The sequence below is a fragment of the Rhinopithecus roxellana genome, chromosome 12 (assembly GCF_007565055.1).
Source record: "Rhinopithecus roxellana isolate Shanxi Qingling chromosome 12, ASM756505v1, whole genome shotgun sequence".
Lineage (NCBI taxonomy): Eukaryota > Metazoa > Chordata > Mammalia > Primates > Cercopithecidae > Rhinopithecus > Rhinopithecus roxellana.
Window position 1 is genome coordinate 12127287 of NC_044560.1, and position 21370 is coordinate 12148656.

At 43.0% G+C, this 21370-nt stretch overlaps 1 protein-coding gene across 5 annotated transcripts in view; it reads right to left on the bottom strand.

Annotated features, from left to right (window-relative positions):
- The window catches only part of LUZP1 (leucine zipper protein 1), a 97040-nt gene that overhangs the window by 7288 nt on the left and 68382 nt on the right, over positions 1-21370 (bottom strand). For 3 of the 5 annotated variants that reach the window (XM_030942488.1, XM_010364368.2, XM_030942487.1), the window contains 2 exons: positions 19268-19372; positions 188-3378 (listed from right to left, as the gene is read on the bottom strand). In XM_030942488.1, coding sequence (XP_030798348.1) covers positions 188-3259 — 3072 coding nt within the window. In that variant the 5' untranslated portion in view covers positions 3260-3378; positions 19268-19372. Of the gene's footprint in view, positions 1-187; positions 3379-19267; positions 19373-19828; positions 19895-21370 lie in introns of all 5 variants that reach the window. The other 2 variants (XM_030942486.1, XM_010364367.2) reach the window with 1 other exon arrangement.

Below are 21370 nucleotides of genomic sequence, written 5' to 3' on the forward strand. Positions count from 1 at the left end.
GCTGCCAAAAACCTTCTTTAGGAGAAAGGTCAAACCCACCTGATTTTTCAACAGTTCTTTAAGGAACCCAGTACTACTCAGTTCTCAGGATCCTGGGTCACACAGGCCAGAGCAGAGGAGAAAAAGGAAAAGGCAAAGAAGGAAAAGGGAGAGAGAAAAGAGAGAGGGGAGAGAGGCTGGGACTCACCATGCCTGCTGAGTGGTTCCAGGCTGCGACAGTGATGGTGTCTCCTACCCGATTCCGACGGGTAAGCACCTCTGACACAGTGAGGCTACTTTGGGTCCTTCTGGAGGAGGGCTCAGGGGCATCCCCTGAACTTGGTCCTACCCTTCGAGTGCCCTGCTCAAAAAGGTAGGCCCTGGGCTGTTCAAGTTCTGAGAAGTCTGTGGAAGATCTCTGGGTGTAGGCATTGGTATTGGCAGATTCCATGGTTTTGCCTATTCGAGTTGGGGGGTCTTCTAAAGATTTCAAGTCTCGCCTACTCTTCCAGGCATTCCGCACAGTAACATGTCTGGCATCTGAGGAGCCCACTTCTGAAGGGGCACTATGGCTTTTCCACCTGATTGTCTCCGCTGGAGGTGCATGGCTATTCCTCTCCACAGGATCCGATGGCTTGATTATAATGCTGCTCCGAGAGACCACTGTTTCTGGCCTGTTCTTCAGGGGCCCATCTGCCATTCTCTCCGCTTCTGCAAGCTGCAGGGTGATGTCATGTTTGTGAATGGAGAGCTCAAAAGGGGAGCTGACATGGTTGCTAAATGATGTGAGCTCTGCCGGCCCCACCTGGATATTGCTGGTGGATGTGTGCCTCTCCCTCAGGGCCTCACCCAGAGCAGCTCTGGGGCTGCTGCTGTCAGAGGGATAGATAGTAATGCTACTTGTCACTTTGTTTGGCCCTGGTTTAGAGACAGGTTTCTGTTTCTCCAACGTAGTCTCTGTTCCAGATCCTCCCATGATTTTTTTCACATCCTTATCAACAATAACAGGTTTGATGATGGCTCTAGACCGCAACGCCTCTCTGGGGCTAAAGGGCCTTTGGCTTTTTACCCCAGCACCATTGGTATCTGGGAGCTCCATGGCATTGGTGGAGGCTCTGACAGATTTCACAGATTCATTCTCTACTCCAGCATCTTTATCATTCTCAAACAGGGAGGTTCTAGGTACCCCTCGGGCTTTGGCCTTTTCTCTAGAGTTAGGCTGTGGTTTGGGCTCTGGCTCTGGAGTGATGGTTGTATTTACCAGCTTGGCAGTAACAAGAGATGCTATGTCCAAGTCATCATCTGAGTCTGGCTTCTCTCTGCCACTGGATTTGATGACTCGACACCTCAAGGCTTCATGCTGACTGCTGTCTTCCATCACAACTGCTGCAGGTTGATCAACCCCTTCTCTATGTGAGACTGAAAATCCCTGAAGGATGTTCTCTTGGCTTCTAGAGCTATAAGGATACTTTGATAAAACAGGAGCCTTGGAATTTGGGGAACTGGTATCGGCCTCAAGGCCATTGGCAGCCTTTTTGCCTTTAGAGAGCCCTTCTGAGGAGGATCTTCGAGATGAGGCCAGAGCTCCAATGGCCTTAGAACAGCCAGAGTTTGCAGCCTGAGTTACTTGACTTCCATTGCCGGGCACATGTCCCCTCTTGCCAAAGACAGACTCAGCGGAGGTGTCAGAAGCCTTGTCAGCTCTACCCAATGTGTCATTGGGAACAGATCCGTGGGTGGTGTCACTAAACGTTCGTGTTGTCTTCTCCACTTTTCCCTTCAGTCCGCTCTCGGTGCCTGGCTTGGGAGTCCCCTTCCATGTTTTACTGTGCTCCTGAGCAGCTGGGGGGTAGCGACTCAGCACTGAGGGCTGCTCCCTACACTTCTTCCCTTCGCTCTGGGAGGATCCGGGTGCAGATCGGTCTTCAGTTTTCTTTGTCTCCTGAGTCCCACTGTCTGTACTCACCCCCATGTGAGAAGCTTTTGCTGCCCTCCTGTTGGCGAAACTGGGAGAAGAAACCTGCCTGTTGCTCAGAGAACAGTTTTCATTGTTGAGAGCAAACTCCCTGTTCCGGAGTCGTTCCCGCTTATGCTGAGGAGACAGTTCCCGTGCTGTGTGCTTGGACAGAGGAGCCTCACTTCCATGGCCTCTAAACTTAGTCCTCTCATGTCTGCCTTTGCTGGACAGGAAAGCATCTTCCCCTTCTACCTCCCCATTTTCTAACTCTTTCTGTTTCTTGATTTGTAGCTTTATCTCCTCCAGTTGACTGGCTAATAATTTGTTTTTATTTTGCTCACTTAGATAATTATCCTGAAGGTCGTTATTTTTGGCCTTCATTTTCTTAAGCTCTTCTTCCAACGATTCAAAGTGTTTGATTTGCGTCTTAAGTTTCTCAATCTCTTGGTTAAGGTCTTTGACTTTGTTGTCTTCCTGATTGCGGTTCTTTTCATTTTCTGATTTGTTTCTTGTTTCGTTCTCTACCTGCTTTAGGTAGTCCAGAGCACCCTTCCTTCTTGATTCTTTGGACGGCAGTGTAGAAGAGATGCCATCCTCAATCCGAAGGTCATTTCTTTCCAGATTAGAAGCATTCCTTGTATAATCTCGGTTCATTTTTTTGTTCTGCTCTAGTTTTTGAGTGAGTTCTTTTATCAATTTCTCATTTTCTTTCTCCTTTTCATTCAAGTATTTTCTCTCACTTACAAAGCTCAGAGTTAATGATTTCAGCTTTTCTAACTCCGACGCTAAACTCTGCTCAGTTTTATCCAAGCGGTCCTCAGAAGATTCTAGTTCTTTCACTTTGACTCTGAGCATTTCTAGCTCAGAGGAGATTTTCTTGGTCAGATTTCTCTCCTCGTTCAGGCTCAAACACAGCTGGGTACAGTCATTCTTACTCCTGCTGAAGGCCTCTTCTAGCTTCTCTAATTCAGCCATTCGTTTCTGAAGCTGCTCAATCTCAGATTTCAGCTCCCGGGTGAGGTTTTCTTCCTCTTCAAGCTTCTCCTTCATCAGACGACACAGATCCTCTGCTCTCTTAATTTCCTCGTCTTTGCCTTCAATTCTCAGCACCCGCTGGCGCAGCACTTCAATCTCCGTCAACATGCTGGAGTTGCTACCTTCTGCCTGAATCACCTTGTCCTGGAGATCCAGGAGCTCATCCTCTGCTTTCTGGAGGTTTTTTGTGGCTTCCTCCAACTCATCAAGGCGGCGGCTTAGACTCTGTAGCTTAAATCGCAAGTGGCGGCTGGAGGCCGTCTCCTTGTAGCTTGTAAATTCGGCCATGTCTACTGCCAGCCAATGTGGACTCCTAGAGGCATCCAACTCCACTCAAGGGGATGAGAAATGGTTACCTTTCTCTTGGCAACCACAATCTTCTTTGACAGCTGGAGACCATCATCAATCTACTAGAAGCAAAGTAGAAAGCATGTCAGTCAGCAAATGGAAAACCTGCACGTTAGCTCCCAGTTACAGAGAAGAGCTCCTATCTGTTCCCAGTGCCTGGATCATAGTGGGGGCTCAAACTCGTTGAATGAATGACAAACCTGCAAGAAAACACTGGTTCTTTATGGCCGATATTGAGTTGATAACTCGTTTCGCCCTAATAAAGAATGTCACCAGTGGCAGCATGGCAAAAAGACGTATAAGAAGCCTCAATTCTCACGGCAGGGTATAATAACATCATTACCACCTGCAACCTGCATAATCTCAGGAGAATCATTAACAATGTAAACTGAGCCTCAGTTTTACTTAGTGGTAAAATGGGCATAATGATGTCTACCATATTTCTCCCCAGTGTTGTTCTGAGATAATATGTGGAAGATCTTGGTAACAAAGCAATAAACAATCCTAAGATTATTTAAAAAAAAAAAAAGATTATCTCTTATGAGCTATTGTGACTTAAAAGCGATACAAATTAACCCATCTGCCTTGCTATAAATGGTGAGCTTCACAATATACTAAAGCAATCTCTCCACACCCGTTTTCAACATCCCTTCCCCCAAAAGTATATTTGTAAGTGGAATTCAGGTGTGAGTTGGCCCGACCCAGCCAACAGGAAGCTTCTACAAAATGTATCCTTTGGCACTGTAAGACAAATGTCCCAGATGTTAAGGTTGATATGAAGACTGGTTTGTTTCTTTGAAAGCCATTTCACTAGGGATATATACCAAACATATAATAATACTCCAAGGAAAGAGAGAAAGGGGAAGGTTTACTTTTAAAACAGGAGAATGGATTAATAAAGGTATTTTACACAGCCTTCATAAACAGTAAGTCCTACGAAATTAAAAGGCAGACAACAGACTTCCATTTCCACCACTACGGCAAACCAGATAAACTGGAAAACCTCTAATACTATAAAACAGCTAAAAATACTGAATAAAATGTAACAATCACTTAAAATGTATAGTTGATCACACAGAAAGTGACATTCCAGCTAAAACCAGAAGAAAAGAAGACTAAATGAAAAAGAATAGTAAGTTTAAACTACCACTGAGCTGTCCTTATTAGTGTCTTGCTGATCTCCAGAACCAAGGAGTTTGGGTTCTAACAATCATGCAGGTATAAGAGACAAGAGTTTGGGCCCAATAGAGGTGGTAAGTTGAAAATGAGACTTCAGTCCCCAATCTAAAGCAAGGACTACTGGAGAACTACAGCTTCAGGATAACTAGTGAAAAAAGTCACCTCCCTGATACAGGGAGATAACAGGACCTGGGCTCCATTACGGGTTAAAGGATTATCATCCCTAGAGAATTTATAATCTTAGACCTGCTCTCACTTGAATTCAGAGTTCAAATTTATACCACCTGAGTGGTCCAGAACCTATCTGTTCTGAGAAACTAGCATAAAATGGCTATCAGCCTAGTAATATCCCTGGGAAACCTAGCTGAGCAAACAAAAGTACTCTGAAGGGAGCTACTCTCTACAGAGGTCACACAGGATTCCCACAGATTAAAGTCCAGCTGAACCCAAGCTTATAACTAAAAATTACAAAACACATAAAGATCCATCTTTTACTATAACTGGGCAGAGCAAGTTTATACCAAAAAGAACCAAAGTTACTGAGATTATTGGCTAGAAAACATACAGTAAGTACATTCCCATGTTTAAAGTCATAAAAGGAATGAAAAAACAGGAGAAAGGAACAAGGTGCTATCAACAAAGATCAGAAGATCTGAAAATTAACCACATACAACAGCTACAAATAGAAAAGAGAAATGGCATATTAGAGGCAAAGGAAGATATGAAAAAATAGTGGTCAAGAGAGATATGATATTACAAAAAGCAGCACAGAGTTAAAAAGATGGAAAAGGTAAAAGAGAGGTTAACAGACAGGGGCAATATATATTAAAAAGGTTCAAAACAAGGAATTTTAACAGGCAGCCCAAAAGGATAGAATACAGAATGGGGAACAGGCAATATTTGAAGAGCTAGCAGGTAAGAATTTTCAAGAGTTGATTAAAGATATGGAACCTCACATTCAGGAAACAATGTCCCAACAGGAGAAAACTAAATCTGCACCTAGACACATCATAAGGATACGGAAAAACATACCACAAACAGAAAATCTTTAAAAAGCGAAAAGAAAAAAAAAGACCATTGTCTCAGTCCATTTGTACTGCTGTAACAAAATACCTGAGGTAGTAATTTATAAGAACAGAAATTGGTCAGGTGCAGTGGCTCACGCCTGTAATCCCAGCACTTTAGGAGGCCAAGGCAGGAGGATCACTTGAGGTCAGGAGTTTGAGACCAAGCTGACCAACATGATGAAACCCCGTCTCTACTAAAAATACAAAAATTAGCCAGGTGTGGAGGCGCACACCTATAATCCCAGCTACTCGGGAGGCTGAGGCAGGGTAATTGCTTGAACCCGCTGGATGGAGGTTGCAGTGAGCTGAGATCGTGCCACTGCACTCCAGCCTGGTCGACAGGGCAAGACTCCATCTCCAAAAAGAATAGAAATGTATTTCCTCACAGTTCTGGAGCCTGGGAATGTAAGATCAAGGCACCAGCAGGTTTAGTGTCTGCTGAGGGTTCAGTCTCTGCTTCCAAGATGACATCTAGAATGCTGTTTCCTCACAGGGTAGAAGGAATGGAACGAAAAGGGTTGAACTCGCTCTCTCAGGCCCTTTTTTAAAGATGCTGACCCCAATATTACCTCCTTAAAGGTCCTACCTCTTAAAGTTGTTGCACTGGGGGTTAAGTTTCAACACGAATTTTGGAGGAAGCAAAAACATCCCAAACACAAAAACAATCTATAACAACAACTGAATCACTTCTCAGCAGAAACTTTTAAGTAGGTGGCAAGTAGAATGGACTATAGGGGATATGGGTGGGAGCAGGAAGACCAAATAGGAGGCTATTGTAGTAATCCAACCAAAACACAGTTATGGCCTAGACCAGGATGGTGACAATACATGCGTTCCAAGAACACATGACCAAGACAGTTGAGAAATGGTCAGAATTCTGGCTGTATGAAGGTACGACCAAAGGATCTGCTCTTAGACTACATGTTAAGCATGAAGCAAATAAAGGAATTAAGAAGCCGGGTGCAATGACTCATATGTATAATCCCAGCACTTTGAGAAGCTGAGGTGGAGTTCAAGACCAGCCTGGGCACAACACAGTAAGATCCCGTCTCTATGAAAAGGTAAAATAAAATAAAATTAGAAAGTGCAGTGGCATACACCTGTAGTCCCAGCTATTTGGTAGACTGAGGCAAGAAGACTGCTTGAGCCCAGGAGTTTAAGGTTTCAGTGAGCTATGACTGTGCCACTGTACTCCAGCCAGGGTGACAGAGCAAGACCCTATCTCTAAATAAATAAGCAGGTAGGTAGGTAGGTAGGCAGGTAGGTAGGTAGGTAGGTAGATAGGAATTAAGGTAGACTCTAAGGTGGCTGGGCTGAATTTGTAGGTAGGTAGGTAGGTAGGTAGGTAGATAGGAATTAAGGTAGACTCTAAGGTGGCTGGGCGAATTTGTAGGTAGGTAGGTAGGTAGGTAGGTAGATAGGAATTAAGGTAGACTCTAAGGTGGCTGGGCCGAATTTGTAGGTAGGTAGGTAGGTAGGTAGGTAGGTAGGTAGGTAGATAGGAATTAAGGTAGACTCTAAGGTGGCTGGGCTGAATTTGTAGGTAGGTAGGTAGGTAGGTAGGTAGGTAGATAGGAATTAAGGTAGACTCTAAGGTGGCTGGGCTGAATTTGTAGAGGGACAGCATTATCAATTCAAATGGAGACGACCGCAGATGGAGCAGTCTGAGAAGGAAGATGAGGAGTTTCATTTGGGACATGTGTATGAGATGTGTATTAGACGTCTAAGGGTCTACTTGAAATTCCTGGTAATGGTTTAAAGTGAAACCAGTCAACAAAGTTCTATCTTTTTCTCCAGTCTTGTTCAGCTGGCTGAACAGACGAAAGAATAGAGAAACCAGAGTTGGACGGAACCAGGTCAAAGCACGGCATACCAAAGCAAGAGAAGGACAGGAGAGCAGAGGATGTGTGTGAGGGACTTTAAATTCACTCAGTATAGAAGGAGGTGATGAATAGTGAAAATATAATAGAAACGAATGAATTGAAGGGGACTTGAAGGCTTGTTGGAGTAAGGGTACCAGGTACCAGAGGAAATTAAGCCTGAAATATAGAAGACAGAAATCAGAGAGACTTCAAGGAATTGAAATCATGGAGGGACTGTAGTTATTGATAATGTCAAAAACAAAGGTATAATCACAGGAATCCTGTGGGGGAGTAGGGAGAAGTAGAAAACAAGATCATTGGAAGAGAGAAATAATTGAGACGTAAAGGTGTTACAAGGGTCACCAGCATGTAAGCACCACAAATTAACAGGAATAATGCTGGAAAGAGTGATGTTTTTTTTTTTTTTTTTTGAGACGGAGTCTTGCTCTGCCACCCAGGCTGGAGTGCTGTGGCCGGATCTCAGCTCACTGCAAGCTCCGCCTCCCGGGTTCATGCCATTCTCCTGCCTCAGCCTCCCGAGTAGCTGGGACTACAGGCGCCCACCACCTTGCCCGGCTAATTTTTTTGTATGTTTTAGTAGAGACGGGGTTTCACCGTGTTAGCCAGGATGGTCTCGATCTCCTGACCCCATGATCCGCCCGTCTCGGCCTCCCAAAGTGCTGGGATTACAGGCTTGAGCCACCGCGCCCGGCAAGAGTGATGTTAAGACAGAATCTGAAGGTGTTGAGAAGGTAGGGGCAATGACTCAGGGCGTCAATAGATGACAGCAACAATAGGGTATTAGGTGATGTTGTCCAATAAGACTGCATTTAAAACTCACAGAAAAGAGTGAAGAAACACAGTCTGAGACATAAGAGAAAAACAGCCACCACTGTAGAGAGAAGAAATGACTCCAACAATGATCCTATGAGAAAGCTCAGGGCAAAAGAAAAACAACTGAAATTGGGCCTGGAGGAGACGCCAAATGCCATTCTCTCCAAGCCTGATTCTTCTAATGGCTGCACTATAAGCCTAGAGCCACCAGATGGAGCTCAAGCTCAGCGCCTCAAAAACACCAATGCTTGAAGTTGTTGAAAAGACCAAGCCTCCCCCTTCCATTCAGGTCTTGCCCACCCGATTACAGCTCCCTGTCCATCACTCGGCTTCTCTGGGTACATCTTTCTCTGTCCTCTCATCTTTGCCTCTTTTGGTCCCCCTTCTTCTTTCCCCAGCCTACCTGCTTCCTCATTCTCAAAACCATAGAGGGGGAAAAACCTTCTATGTTTATGTTTTTAGAAAGAAACCTTTTCCCTTTTAAAAACTCTTGCCTTTGGCCTTCTGCCCAGTGGTACAATTAAAACCTTGTCAATTTATACACAGTGTTGGTTTGGGGGGACTTAACTAAGCTTAGACCACATACCAATTTTAAATGAGTATACGATACAAAGGATGTGTTCCCATCATAGTCACTGGAAGACAAATGATATATGATGCATCTATAAAGTGCTTTAAAACAGCATATCGTCATAAATACGCTTAAACCATTAAACTGTATATTTTAAAGAGATAAACTTCATGATACATAAAGCATATCTCAATAAAGCTGTTAAAGAAAACCTAGCTTATCCTCAAACCGTAGCATTCTCTCAGCACATCTTATTTATACTAGCTTATACTATAGTTTTCACAATCTCTTTTTCAAAAGAAGGAAAAGTTAAACTTTAGTATAGCCCCATCTATAAATTATCATAATTCTGAATTAGGAGAGTCTGGGAATTATACCACTGTTTTATTTATTTGGCGTTTAGTGCCAATTTTGTATGTTCTATTCAAGACTCTAGATGATATCAACCAACCAGGACAGGCAATGAAAAAGCTAAACCCAGTAAATATGCAGCAAATACTTACTGGAAACATACAGAGAAAGCAGGTATTACACACTACTACTTAAAACCCTCTAAAGGTCCTGGCTACTGTTAGGATAAAGTCCAAATTCCCCATGATGGCACCCAAAGCCCTTCATGATCTGGCCTCGCCAGCCTCTTCATCTACATCCTCGCCCTCCCTCTTCCCTCTGGGCCCTCACTAGTTTGATTCCTTCTCATTTCTTCAGATCCCACCTTAGACAAGGCATCCTTCTGGAAAATTCTGGAGTGCCTTCTTCAAATCCCAGGCCAGAATCAGGGCCTCTCTTTTTCGCTTTCACAGTCTGTTGTATGGTTCCCACCACAGAACCTATCACACTCTATTGAAGCTTTATTTACTCAATTATTCTCTCCAATTTGTGTCACCACTATATTCTCAGTACCCCGCAGGGAGCCTAGAACACAGTGAATGCTGAAAATTCGATGAATTTGACTGATGAGTGAGCCTAATTTTCAAATAGCTTGTCGGTCCCTTGGCAATGACCATTAACAGAAAACAGTAAGAATGTCCATGATCTAACCATGGATTACAAAGGAGAAAACAGATGGCAAGAGTGAACAGACAGCACAGAATCTCAGGCCCTGTCGTAATGCTCTGAAGGATCTCATCCCTAGCCCTGTGCCACTTGCACAATGTCTCAACTACAATACTCTCCCCTTGACCTGCTGGGAAGTCCTTTCTTGCAGGTCTATGCCACGCAAACAGGACACAGATATCAAAAAACCACAACACTCACAGGATGTCCAGCTCCAGTTATTGGACCAAGTGTTGGAGAAGTAGTAGAAAACATTTCTGGATCTTCCTCCACTCCTCAGAATGAGATTTCAGAGCCAGAAGGTAGCTAAAGATCATTTAGTCAACTGGTTTTCAAACTAGACTCAGCAAATCCCCTTGGGGTCATTTAGGGGAAAGAGCAGGGGAGATATTTTGAGCAGGCTGAACTCCAGGCTCCTTTCCACTTACTCAACCAAAGCAACTGATTTTAGCTTCTTACCATACTGGGCTTCCCTTATATGACTTTATTAAATAAAGAGTTCTACATAGCTTTTATTTAAAATAAAATCACTTACTTCATCCAATCCCCTTAATTTAGAAACAAGGAAACGGACTCAGAAGTAAATTCTGTGCTTTCTCCAGCAGTTTAGCAAAGTCAAGGACTTCAGTCTCCTGACTATATTCAGGATTCTTCCCATTATGCAAAATCACCTCCTTATAAACTCTTAAGCATTTTTACAAAATGAGGAGTTCTGAGCACTACTCTATAAACTAACAACGACAAAAGAGTATAAAAGAACAAATAAGCACAACCACAAACAGGGCACTACTATACTACAGGCAATACTAAGTACCTTATATACATGATTTCTGCAGGAATCCCAGATCTACCATTTACTTTACATGTTCTTACATTACTCCATGGAGGTTTTCCCTCAATGTCTACACAAAGACAACACGGTAATCCCTGGGCATGTAAAATGCTTAGCAGACCACCTTGCACATAAGTCACAACAAACAGTAGCTAGTATTCTTCTATTCAGCTTTCACAATAACCTTATGGGGCAGAGGATCTCAAATTTTCCCAAAGTACATGGCTAGCAAGGAGAGTAAGAGCAAATCTAGGTCCAATTCCAAAGTTTGTATTCTTTTAAGAATACTATACTGTTTGGCCAAGTCACTGATTTTCTCTATGCTTTAGTTCCTCTGAAGAAATAAAAGAATATCAACTCAATACCTTATAGCAACACTATGCAATAAAGTTAGCAAAAACACTTTGAAAAGTCCTATGCAGGCCGGGCGTGGTGGCTCAAGCCTATAATCCCAGCACTTTGGGAGGCCGAGACGGGCGGATCACGAGGTCAGGAGATCGAGACCATCCTGGCTAACACCGTGAAACCCCGTCTCTACTAAAAAATACAAAGAACTAGCCGGGCGAGGTGGCAGGCGCCTGTAGTCCCAGCTACTTGGGAGGCTGAGGCAGGAGAATGGCGTACACCCGGGAGGCGGAGCTTGCAGTGAGCTGAGATCCGGCCACTGCACTCCAGCCTGGGCGACAGAGCGAGACTCCATCTCAAAAAAAAAAAAAAAAAGAGGCCGGACGCGGTGGCTCAAGCCTGTAATCCCAGCACTTTGGGAGGCCGAGACGGGCGGATCGCGAGGTCAGGAGATCGAGACCATCCTGGCGAACACAGTGAAACCCCGTCTCTACTAAAAAACACAAAAAACTAGCCGGGCGAGGTGGCGGGCGCCTGTAGTCCCAGCTATTCCGGAGGCTGAGGCAGGAGAATGGCGTAAACCCGGGAGGCGGAGCTTGCAGTGAGCTGAGATCCGGCCACTGCACTCCAGCTTGGGTGACAGAGCCAGACTCCGTCTCAAAAAAAAAAAAAAAAAAAAAAAAGAAAGAAAGAAAAGAAAAGAAAAGTCCTATGCATACCTAAAGTAAGTTTCATCAGGGAGAATCCTCCTAAAAATAGTGATTCACTAAGATCATCCCTTCTCCCCAGACTAAACAAGGAACTAGACTGAAAATGGGGTTAGGAGGTTACTTATCTCTGACCTTTTGGCCCTAAGCATAGCCAGAGTAAGAAATGCTTTGCTACCTCCCAGATCATCCAAAAGCAAAGTAGATGCCTCTCTTCCTACTGTCTCCCTTACTCTCTCTTAAGTATGTTTATCCAGGCAAAATTCATTTATTTAGCAGACACTTATAGAACACCTATGATGCACCCAACATTTTGCCAAGATAAGTAGAAAATCTTACCTTTGCCTGAAGTCTTCCCTGACCATCTTACATACGATAGCACCCACCCTTTTGCGTCCTGTCTTCTATCCTGCTTTTTTTTTTTCCTTAGCATATTGTACTATCATACATATACATCAGAAGCTCAGAAGAAGTAATTAAATGTGCCTAAGGGAGGGGTCTGAGAAGGAATATTGTTTATATTACTTGGAAAATCATAGGAAGGTTTTTACAAAGGGAAGGACAGTCTCACTTTTTCATGCCAACTTCCCCTACATTAGTACCTGGCTCAGTTCTAATTCACGCTAGCAAGATACAGTGCCAGCTGTCTCTCATTCAGGGCTCTTTCTGTCAAAGTTCCTGAACCCAGTTCCAAGTGGCCCCATCCAGCATTTTGGAGGGTGGCTCTTCTTCCTGTCCTGGCAGATCAGGAAGGTCTGAAATAGAACATAATCAGGCCTGCCCTGCCCTTTCTCCTAACACAGCTGCCATGATTCACTTCCTGTTCCCAATAGTCATTTAAAGAGGGGTCGGCAAACTTTTTTTTTAAAGTTTGATAGTATACATGTAAGTATGCAAACTTAGTTTGAGAGTAAATATTTTAGGTTTCTATTCCAGCTACTGAACCCTGACAATGTAGTGATGAAGCAACCACATACATACTGTACAGAAGTGGATGAACATAACTATGTTTCAATTAAACTTGATTTACAAAAACAGGCAGTGGGCAGGGCATGGCAGCTCACGCCTGTAATCCCAGCACTTTGGGAGGATATGGGGGGAGGACTGCTTGAGGCCAGGAGTTCAATGCCAGTCTTAGCAATACTGCAAGACCCTGTCTCTATTTAAATAAGTTATTAAAAATTTAAAAAGCAAAAAGACAGTGGGCCTGTCTGCCAGAATTTGCCAATCTCCGATCTAAAGGATAATGGGAGCAATTTTTTTTTATTTTTTATTTTTTTGAGACAGGGTCTACCAGGCTGTAATGCAGTGGAACAACCACAGCTCACTGCAGCTTCCACCTCCTAGCCTCAAGCAATCCTCCCACCTCAGCCTCCCAAGCAGCTGGGACTATGGGCACACGCCACCATGCCTGGCTAATTTTTCTCTCTCTTTTTTTTTTTTTTTTTTTTTTTTTGTAGAGAGGGGGTCTCTATGCTGACCAGGCTGGTCCCAAACTCCTGGACTCAAGCCATCCTCCCACTTTGCCTTTCAAGCCTTCTAAAGTACTGGGATTATAGACGTGAGCCACTGGCCCTGGCCAAGAGCTATTTTCAAGCAGCTTCCGCCTGACCACTTGTAGTTACCTGTTTTAAAATCTTAGACTGTCTAAGTCTCACCATCAAATTCTTGCACATTTCTATTTAATTACAGGGCTTACATTATTTTTCCCAGAATCACAAATTCATGTAATTTGGATATGCAAACTCAGAGTTAGGAACCCAGCTAGCATATAGAGATTCTTCATGTTGGAAAGGATTTAGTGATCATCAAGTCCAACCTCCCACTCAATGCAGACGTTATCTAGCAAGTAGTCACTCAGCTTCCGTTCAGACACTTCTAATGACAGGAATGACAGTCACTTCCTCCCAAGACAACTCACTCCATCTTTGGACATCTCTAAGGTAAGATATCCTACTTATTTTTCTTCTTGGCACATTTAACCACCTGATTACTTGTAAATTTATTTACACTGATTCTTCTTACCAGAAGTAGGATGCATGAGGTCAGAAGCGTTTTTTTTTGTGTTTGTAATTTTTTACTGCTGTATCCCCACCCCTTGAACAGTGCTTAGTACATAAAGAGTATAAAATAGTTGTTTATTGGGAAGGGGGGAGGGAGGAAGAGAGGGAGAGAGGGAATGAACAAGCTAACAAAACAATGCTGCATTTGGGGAATTTAATTCAGCGTGGCTGACACCAGAGACACAAGGGGAAGAGCAATTAACTGGTAAGATTTGGGCGGTAGGTTTGAGGCCCCTGAAATGTTACAGCAAGTGCAGAGGCTGAGGGTGTACTGTTTGAGGAACATTCCCTTATCTCCTTTCCTTCCAAGCCCCACCAACCCACAGCCATTCCAACAGTAAACACCTTTTTTTTTTTTGAGACAGAATCTTGTTCCATCATCCAGGCTGGAGTGAAGTGGCACGATCTCAGCTCACTGCAACCTTCGCTTCCTGGGTTCAAGCAATTCTCGAGAACTGCCTCAGCCTCCCGAGTAGCTGGGATTACAGGTGTGCGCCACCACACCCACCTAATTTTTCTATTTTTACTAGAGACAGGGTTTCACTATGTTGCCAACACTGGTCTTGAACTCCTGACCTCAAGTGATCCACCTGCCTTGGCCTTGTGCTGGGATTACAGGTGTGAGTCACCACACCTGGCCCAATGGTAAACATCTTTTAATGCATCTGTTCTCTGAGGACTTCCTTTTCAAACCATCCTTCCCCACAAGAGAAATGCACCATCCTAAATTCTGTAGATGCTTCTATCACTATACCCATGATACTTAAAATATCTGTCATTCCTCTGCTGGGCTCTGAGAGCAGGGACTGTTACCTTCATTTTTCAGTCCTGGGCACTGAATACAGTGACAGGGGCAAGGTAGGAACCTTATAAATGTTTTGTAAATAAATTAATGTAATAGTTTTATTGCATTCCGTACTGGCCAAATTTACATAAAGGGGACTATTTTCAGATCTAGGCACTACATTCTAGGAAAGATGATTAGCCTTTATGCCAAAGGCTGAAATGCAAGTGCCAAAGAGATCAGGCCAATGATTTAAATGAGTTCAACGGCCTAGAAGGACTATAGCTAACAGGGGTTATGCCCTACTTTTATATATAATCTCTTAAATGTAGCCAATGAATTCAGATTTTAAAAAAGAGAAAATAAAAAGAGTACCACTGTATAGTCCTCCAAAACACACATACCTGCAAGTGGAAATGGGAAGCAAATTTGCAACCTGTCTTGGATAAAGGCATTAAGTAAGGGAGTAACACAATCAGAACTGCAGTTTTTGAAAGACCGTTCTAGCAGGATAAACTAGGGTGCTATTTTAATAGTCAAGGCAAGAGATGGGATGAGGGCCTGAACCAGGACAGTTCAAATGGAGTAAAAGGGTGGGATGGATGAAAGATGACCTGGGCTGCCCAGTTCTCATAACGAAGTCCAAGATTGCATGAACTAATCTGGCAGCCATAGTACCAGTTTGTAGACTCATACTTGTTTTGTTTCCAAATAAACTGTTAAATCTCATTTTTAATAACCGAAATATGGGGTTTAATTCTTTTGCAGGCAATGCGATACAATGATTAAAGTTTACGAACTCTGAAGCCAGGCAGCCTAAGTTCAAACTCTGACTTTACTAGCTACTAGCTGTGTGACCTTGGATAAGTCATTTGACTTCTCTATGCTTCAATACCTGTAAGGTTATGGTATGTGTAAATGAGTTAATGCAAGAATTGCTTAGACTAGTACCTGGTCCACAGTAAGTGTCATGTAAGTTTCGGCTTAAATTATTATTTATTATTTTTGGATTTCAACTTCTTAGTTTTAATCCCTTGACTAAATATTCTCTACACTGTCTAGCCTGCAAGCATTCACTATGTAAGTCTCATAGGCATGTCTTTTCTATATCTTCATCCAAATTGATGTTCAAAAACAAAATATAACCAAAAACAGCCCTGACAGCCCTGTAGAATGTCACTAAAAACACCTCCTATAGATTAACACCGATCTACTACAATTCCTGAGTGCAATTATTCAACAAGCTCCGAAGCCAGGTCAAATTTTTTGTCTTGGGATCACATGAGAAAACATTAAATACCTAATTTTAGCACTTAAGAAACATTACCTTTGTAGCACATTCCAATCCTCCAGCAACCTAGGAATCCTTCCAAAAATGAAATGTGCTGATATATACCAAACTGCTATATGGTAATTATTTCTGGATAATGTGCTTTTTTTCTGTTTTTGCCTATGTCTATTCTCTAATATTTTTATACTGAACTTGGACCGATCATTTAAAAAAAATCATGGCAAGGCTTAAAGAAAAAAAAGAATTGTTATCAGCTAGCATGATTTATTCTTAATGAATACAAGCTGGCTTCTAGGTGTCACTGTTGTTCTCATTCTTTGATCAATCAATTTTAGAATTTTAACCGAGATCACTGTCAAGTTTCCAATGACATCCTTAAACCCATGTGACCCAGACGTTAACTCCAAATAAATCAAACATCTCAGATGGGCACAGTGGCTCATGCCCATAATCATAGCGCACTTTGGGAGGCTGAGGCAGGCAGACAGCTTGAGCCCAGGAGTTCGAGACCAGCCTCGGCAACACTACGAAACTCTTTCTCTACAAAAAATATAAAAATTAGCTGGGCGTGGTGGCATGTGCCTGTAGTCCCAACTTCTCAGGAGGCTGAGGCGGGAGGATCAACCGAGCCTGGGAGGTCAAAGCTACAGTGAGCTGAGATCACACCACTATACTCCAGCCTATGTGACAGAGTGTAAGACCGTCTCAAAAAACAAAGACAAAAATTTTTAAAAAAAAAGAAAAAAAAATCAAACATGTCTATGGGGAGAATTAAAATTTGAGAGCCTTCAAAATATGTCTAGAATCCATTGCTTTCTGGTTAGCCACCACTACCACCCAGGTCCAACCTACCATCATCCCTGCCCTGGACTACTGATTACTGCAAAAGCTTCCTAACTTGTCTCCCTGCTCCCATCACTGTCCATCCTTCCCCACCCTCCACAGTCTGTTCTCCCACAACAACCAGAGTAGGCCTTTTAAAACATCAGTCAGATCAAGTCACTCCTCTGCTCTAAACTCTCTAGTGCACCTCACTTAGAATACAATGCACTCCAAAGGTGTCACATGGCTACGGCCCTACAAGATCTAGGTCCCATCACTCATCTGCTGCTCCTTCCCTACGACTCCACTCCAGCCACATGGCCTCCTTATGGGTCCTTATACATGACCAGTTACACTCATCTCATCCCTCACAGATTTTATACCTGCTGTTCCCTCTGCCTAGGATGCTTTTCCTTCCCCCAGATATCTCCCTGGCTGGACTCCTTACTTCTTTTAGATCTTAGCTTAAAATATCACCTCATCAGAGGCCTTCCTTGCTTGCTATACATAAAGAAGCAATCCCTCAGCTCCCTACCACTATCACCTTACGCTGCTTTTTTGTCTTCTTAGCATGTACAATCTAGTGGATGTTATTTATCTATTTACCTGTTTATTTATTTATATCTAATTATTCATTTTTATCTGTTTCTACCCATTAGAATACAATCCTTGAGAGCAAGGACTTTTTCTATTTTGTTTAATGCTGTATACTTGGTTCCAATAACTAAGGCATGTAGTAAGCGGTCAATTATTTTTTTGTCATCAGAACATTAGCCCCAGTATATAGCAAAATCTTTTATGCATAATAAGTATGTGTAGGCTGGGCGCAGTGGCTCATACTTGTAATCCCAGCACTTTGGGAGGCTGAGGTGGGCAAATCACCTGAGGTCAGGAGTTCAAGACCAGCCTGGCCAACACGGTGAAACCCTGTCTGTACGAAAACTACAAAAATTAGCCGGGCGTGGCAGCATACACCTATAATCCCAGCTACTCGGGAGGCTGAGACAGGAGAATCGCTTGAGCCCAGGAGGCGGAGGTTTGCAGTGGCAGTGAGCCAAGTTTGCCAGTGCACTCCAGACAGGGCAACAGAGCAAGACTCCGTCTCAAAAAATAAAAAATAGGTATGTGTAATAAGTTTTATGAATAAAATGGTTGTTCTCCCCAAAATTTCACCAAATATATGGAAACACCATTGGTTCTTCCATTAAAAGAGACCAAATACTGGCTGCCACTCGCCCAACAAGAAATTAATTTCATAACCCAGTTCTCTGAGGTAAGAGAAATGCTCCAGGGAAAGGAACAGAACAAGAATCCTGAACCAATTAACAGGGCAAGAGTTTGTCTTGAATTTCCCCACTCCTTGGAAGAGTTCTGTATTATCCCTAACTGCGCCTATTTCCTAAGAGGGGTTGACATGAGAGCAAGAGGCTTTGTTAAGATTCCTTTCCTATGCCCAGTCACTGCTATGAGGAGAACCCATTTCCCACTCATTCTGAGTTATCCTATTGCTCTACTTTCCTAGGGAAGTTTTCTCTATCATCCAGCTATCAGTAGCAACCAAGACCACTGGGTCTCTTGGCCACTCACCACTCAAGTTCTCATTTCTCTCCCTTCTATTTCATTAGTGCTCTCCTCTGCCTTAGCCAACACCAACCAATAAAACATTGGCACATAAAACCCACATATGGCTAGGAAAAGAAGCTAGTTGTTGATCAAAAGGTTTTGTATTTTGCTTGGCTTTTCCAACGTTAAATCAGTCACAGCCTCAACCAAAAAGTAACTTTCTCAAAAGAGAAACATTACAGTGTAATGAAAATAACCCACTGTGGTGGTGGCTCATGCCTATAATGCCAGCACTTTGGGAGACCAACGCAGGAGGACTGCGTTAGCCCAGCAGTTTAAGACCAGCCTGGACAATACAGAGACCCAGTCTCTACAAAAAATTAGCTGGGCATGGTGGTGCACACCTGTAGTCCCAATTACTCGGGAGGCTGAGGTGGGAGGCTCACCTGAGCCCAGGAAGTCAAGGCTGCAGTGAGCTATGATCATGCCACCGCCCTCCAGCCTGGGCAATGGGAGTGAGACCCAGTCTCAGAAAAAAAGGAAAGAAAGTAACGCAAGTTTGAAACCTAGTTCTACTACTTGTGTGAACTTGGAAGAGTTATTTAACCTCTCTAAGCTTGTTTCCTTGTGGTGATGACAACAGTACTTACTTCACAGGGTTGGTAGGGAGCTAACATGTCCAACAGGACTACGCCCGACATAGAGTAAATATTCAATAAATGGTAGCTACTTCTTGAGGGTGGCCTACTTCTTTTGGTTGCTGACTTCATGCAAGGATTTTTCACCCTCATCAGGTTGATTGGTTGGTTAAAGGAGAAAACATGTAAAGTACTCAACATAGTATTTGGTTCATAATAGGCCATCACAAATACTGACTTTCCTCCCCGCTTCCAGTAGTGGCAAAATTATAGTGGCTTCAGAAACCACCCAATCCTATTGGTATGCCCAGGTTTCACTGTACAACATACTTACCATTTAGGCAATTCAAGCTTTCCATCAAACTTCTGGCGGCTCTCCCTTTGCTTGCAGTTTTGGAAACAGTCACTCACTATCTTTCAAAGACAGTTGTCTCTTGACCTGGATAGAATATAAACAGAATAGAAGAGATAGGTAATGCATGAATCATACCAAGACTGAGCTGACCCAGAGGGCTGTCCCAAAGACTTTTACATACAATTCACTGTCAGCAAGGGGCCAAGGTAAAACCTGCATCTAGATCCTGACACTAAAGGAACCTGGCTAAGCTGGCTATGCCTCTCTCAGGAAAGTCAAGAAAGAATTTGCCTGTAGGAGACTTCCCCTTCCCTATAAGATGATATGGTCCTAGGGTAGAACCCGCTGTCTTTGCTTAAATTAAAACACCTAAACATTTCTCAATAGTCTAAAAATGTATATGACATCTTACAGCTAGGAAGCATCTCAGAAATCAACTACAGGTTGAGCATCCCTAATCTGAAAATCCCAGATTCAAAATGCTCCAAAAATCTGAAACGTTTTGAGTGCCCACATGACTCCACAAGTGGAAAACCATACCTGATCTCATGTGATAGGTCGCAGTCAAAATACAGGCACACAATACTCAGGTTTATTCAATGTCCCCTGGAGAAAAATAAAATTACCTTCAGGCTATATAAGATGTATAGGAAACATAAATGAATTTCATGTTTAGACTTCGGTCTTATCCCAAGACATGTCACTATATACATGCAAATATTTTTTTAAAAATCTGAAATCTAAAACACTTCTGGTCCCAGGGATTTCAGATAAGGGATACTCAACCTTCAGTTAAATGTCCTTGTTTTACGGAAGGAAACTAAAACTTGGTAGTGAGTCACGCAATTATTTAGCAGAAAAGAAAGGATTCTAGTAAAAATAAGATGTTCTAGAAGATAGGAAAAAAACATACGTGGGGTATTTACCAACCCTGAGCACTATGCTTTATGTTTTATATAAGACAATAAGAAGATAATGTTACCTCTACCTTACAGATAAAGAATCTAAGTTTCAAGAAGTGACTTGTCCAAGGTCTTACAGCTTGCTATTAAATGACAGAGTTTAAACTCAAGTCTGTCTGACTTTGAAAGTCCTTTCACCATGCTGGCTCTCATTTTGTTGCCTTCTAGACTCGGTCCTCAAAAGAACCCTGAACCACCCAATATCAATTAGAACTAAAAATAGCTTCTCTGTCTGCAAACTTACCCTCCGGCTTTGTAACAAGCAGCCTTCTATAGGAGAGTTGAAAAGCCTAACATCCCATTGAATCTTACCCCTAAAATCAGAGAAGAGATACTAGAGATGGAAAATCTGGGTCAAACTTCTTGTGTTTCTCACTTACTCTTGAGGAAAATGGAAAGGTAGCTTCTAAGCTAGTGGTAAACCTAAAACTTTTGTACATGATCTTACATTCAAACTATCCTCCCTTCTTTCGTCACAACTGCCTCCCCCCTGCAAACCCCTGCAAGCCACCTTGTGACTGCCTTCCAAGACTATTGGTCCCTTCAATCCAACTTCCACACCTCCAGCAAAACATGCATGCACGCGCGCGCACACACACACACACATATGCACCTGCACGTGCGCACACACACACGAATCCATCCCTGCCTCTTCCTAGAGAGCAAAAAGGCTAGAATGAAGATGGACAAATAATGAGAGTTTTTAAAAACAGTTTAAAAGATGAGGGGAACAGGAGTAACTCAAGCCTCAAGCCAATAAAATTTGGAAAAAAAATTTTTTTTGTAGTGATGGGGTCTCACTATGTCGCCCAGGCTGGTCTGAAACTCATGACCTCAAGTAATCTTCCCACCTCAGCCTCCCAAAGAGAAGAGCTACTGATAATATTGGCCAGGCACAGTGGTTCACGCCTGTAATCCTAGCACTTTGGGAGGTTGAGGCAGGTGGATCACCTGAGGCTAGGAGTTCAAGACCAGCCTGGCCAATATGGTAAAACCCCGTCTCTACTAAAAATACAAAAATGAGCTGGGCATGGTGGCATGTGAATGTAATCCCAGCTACTCAGTAGGCTGAGGCAAGAGAATCACTTCAAACCAAGAGGCAGAGTTTGTGGTGAGCCCA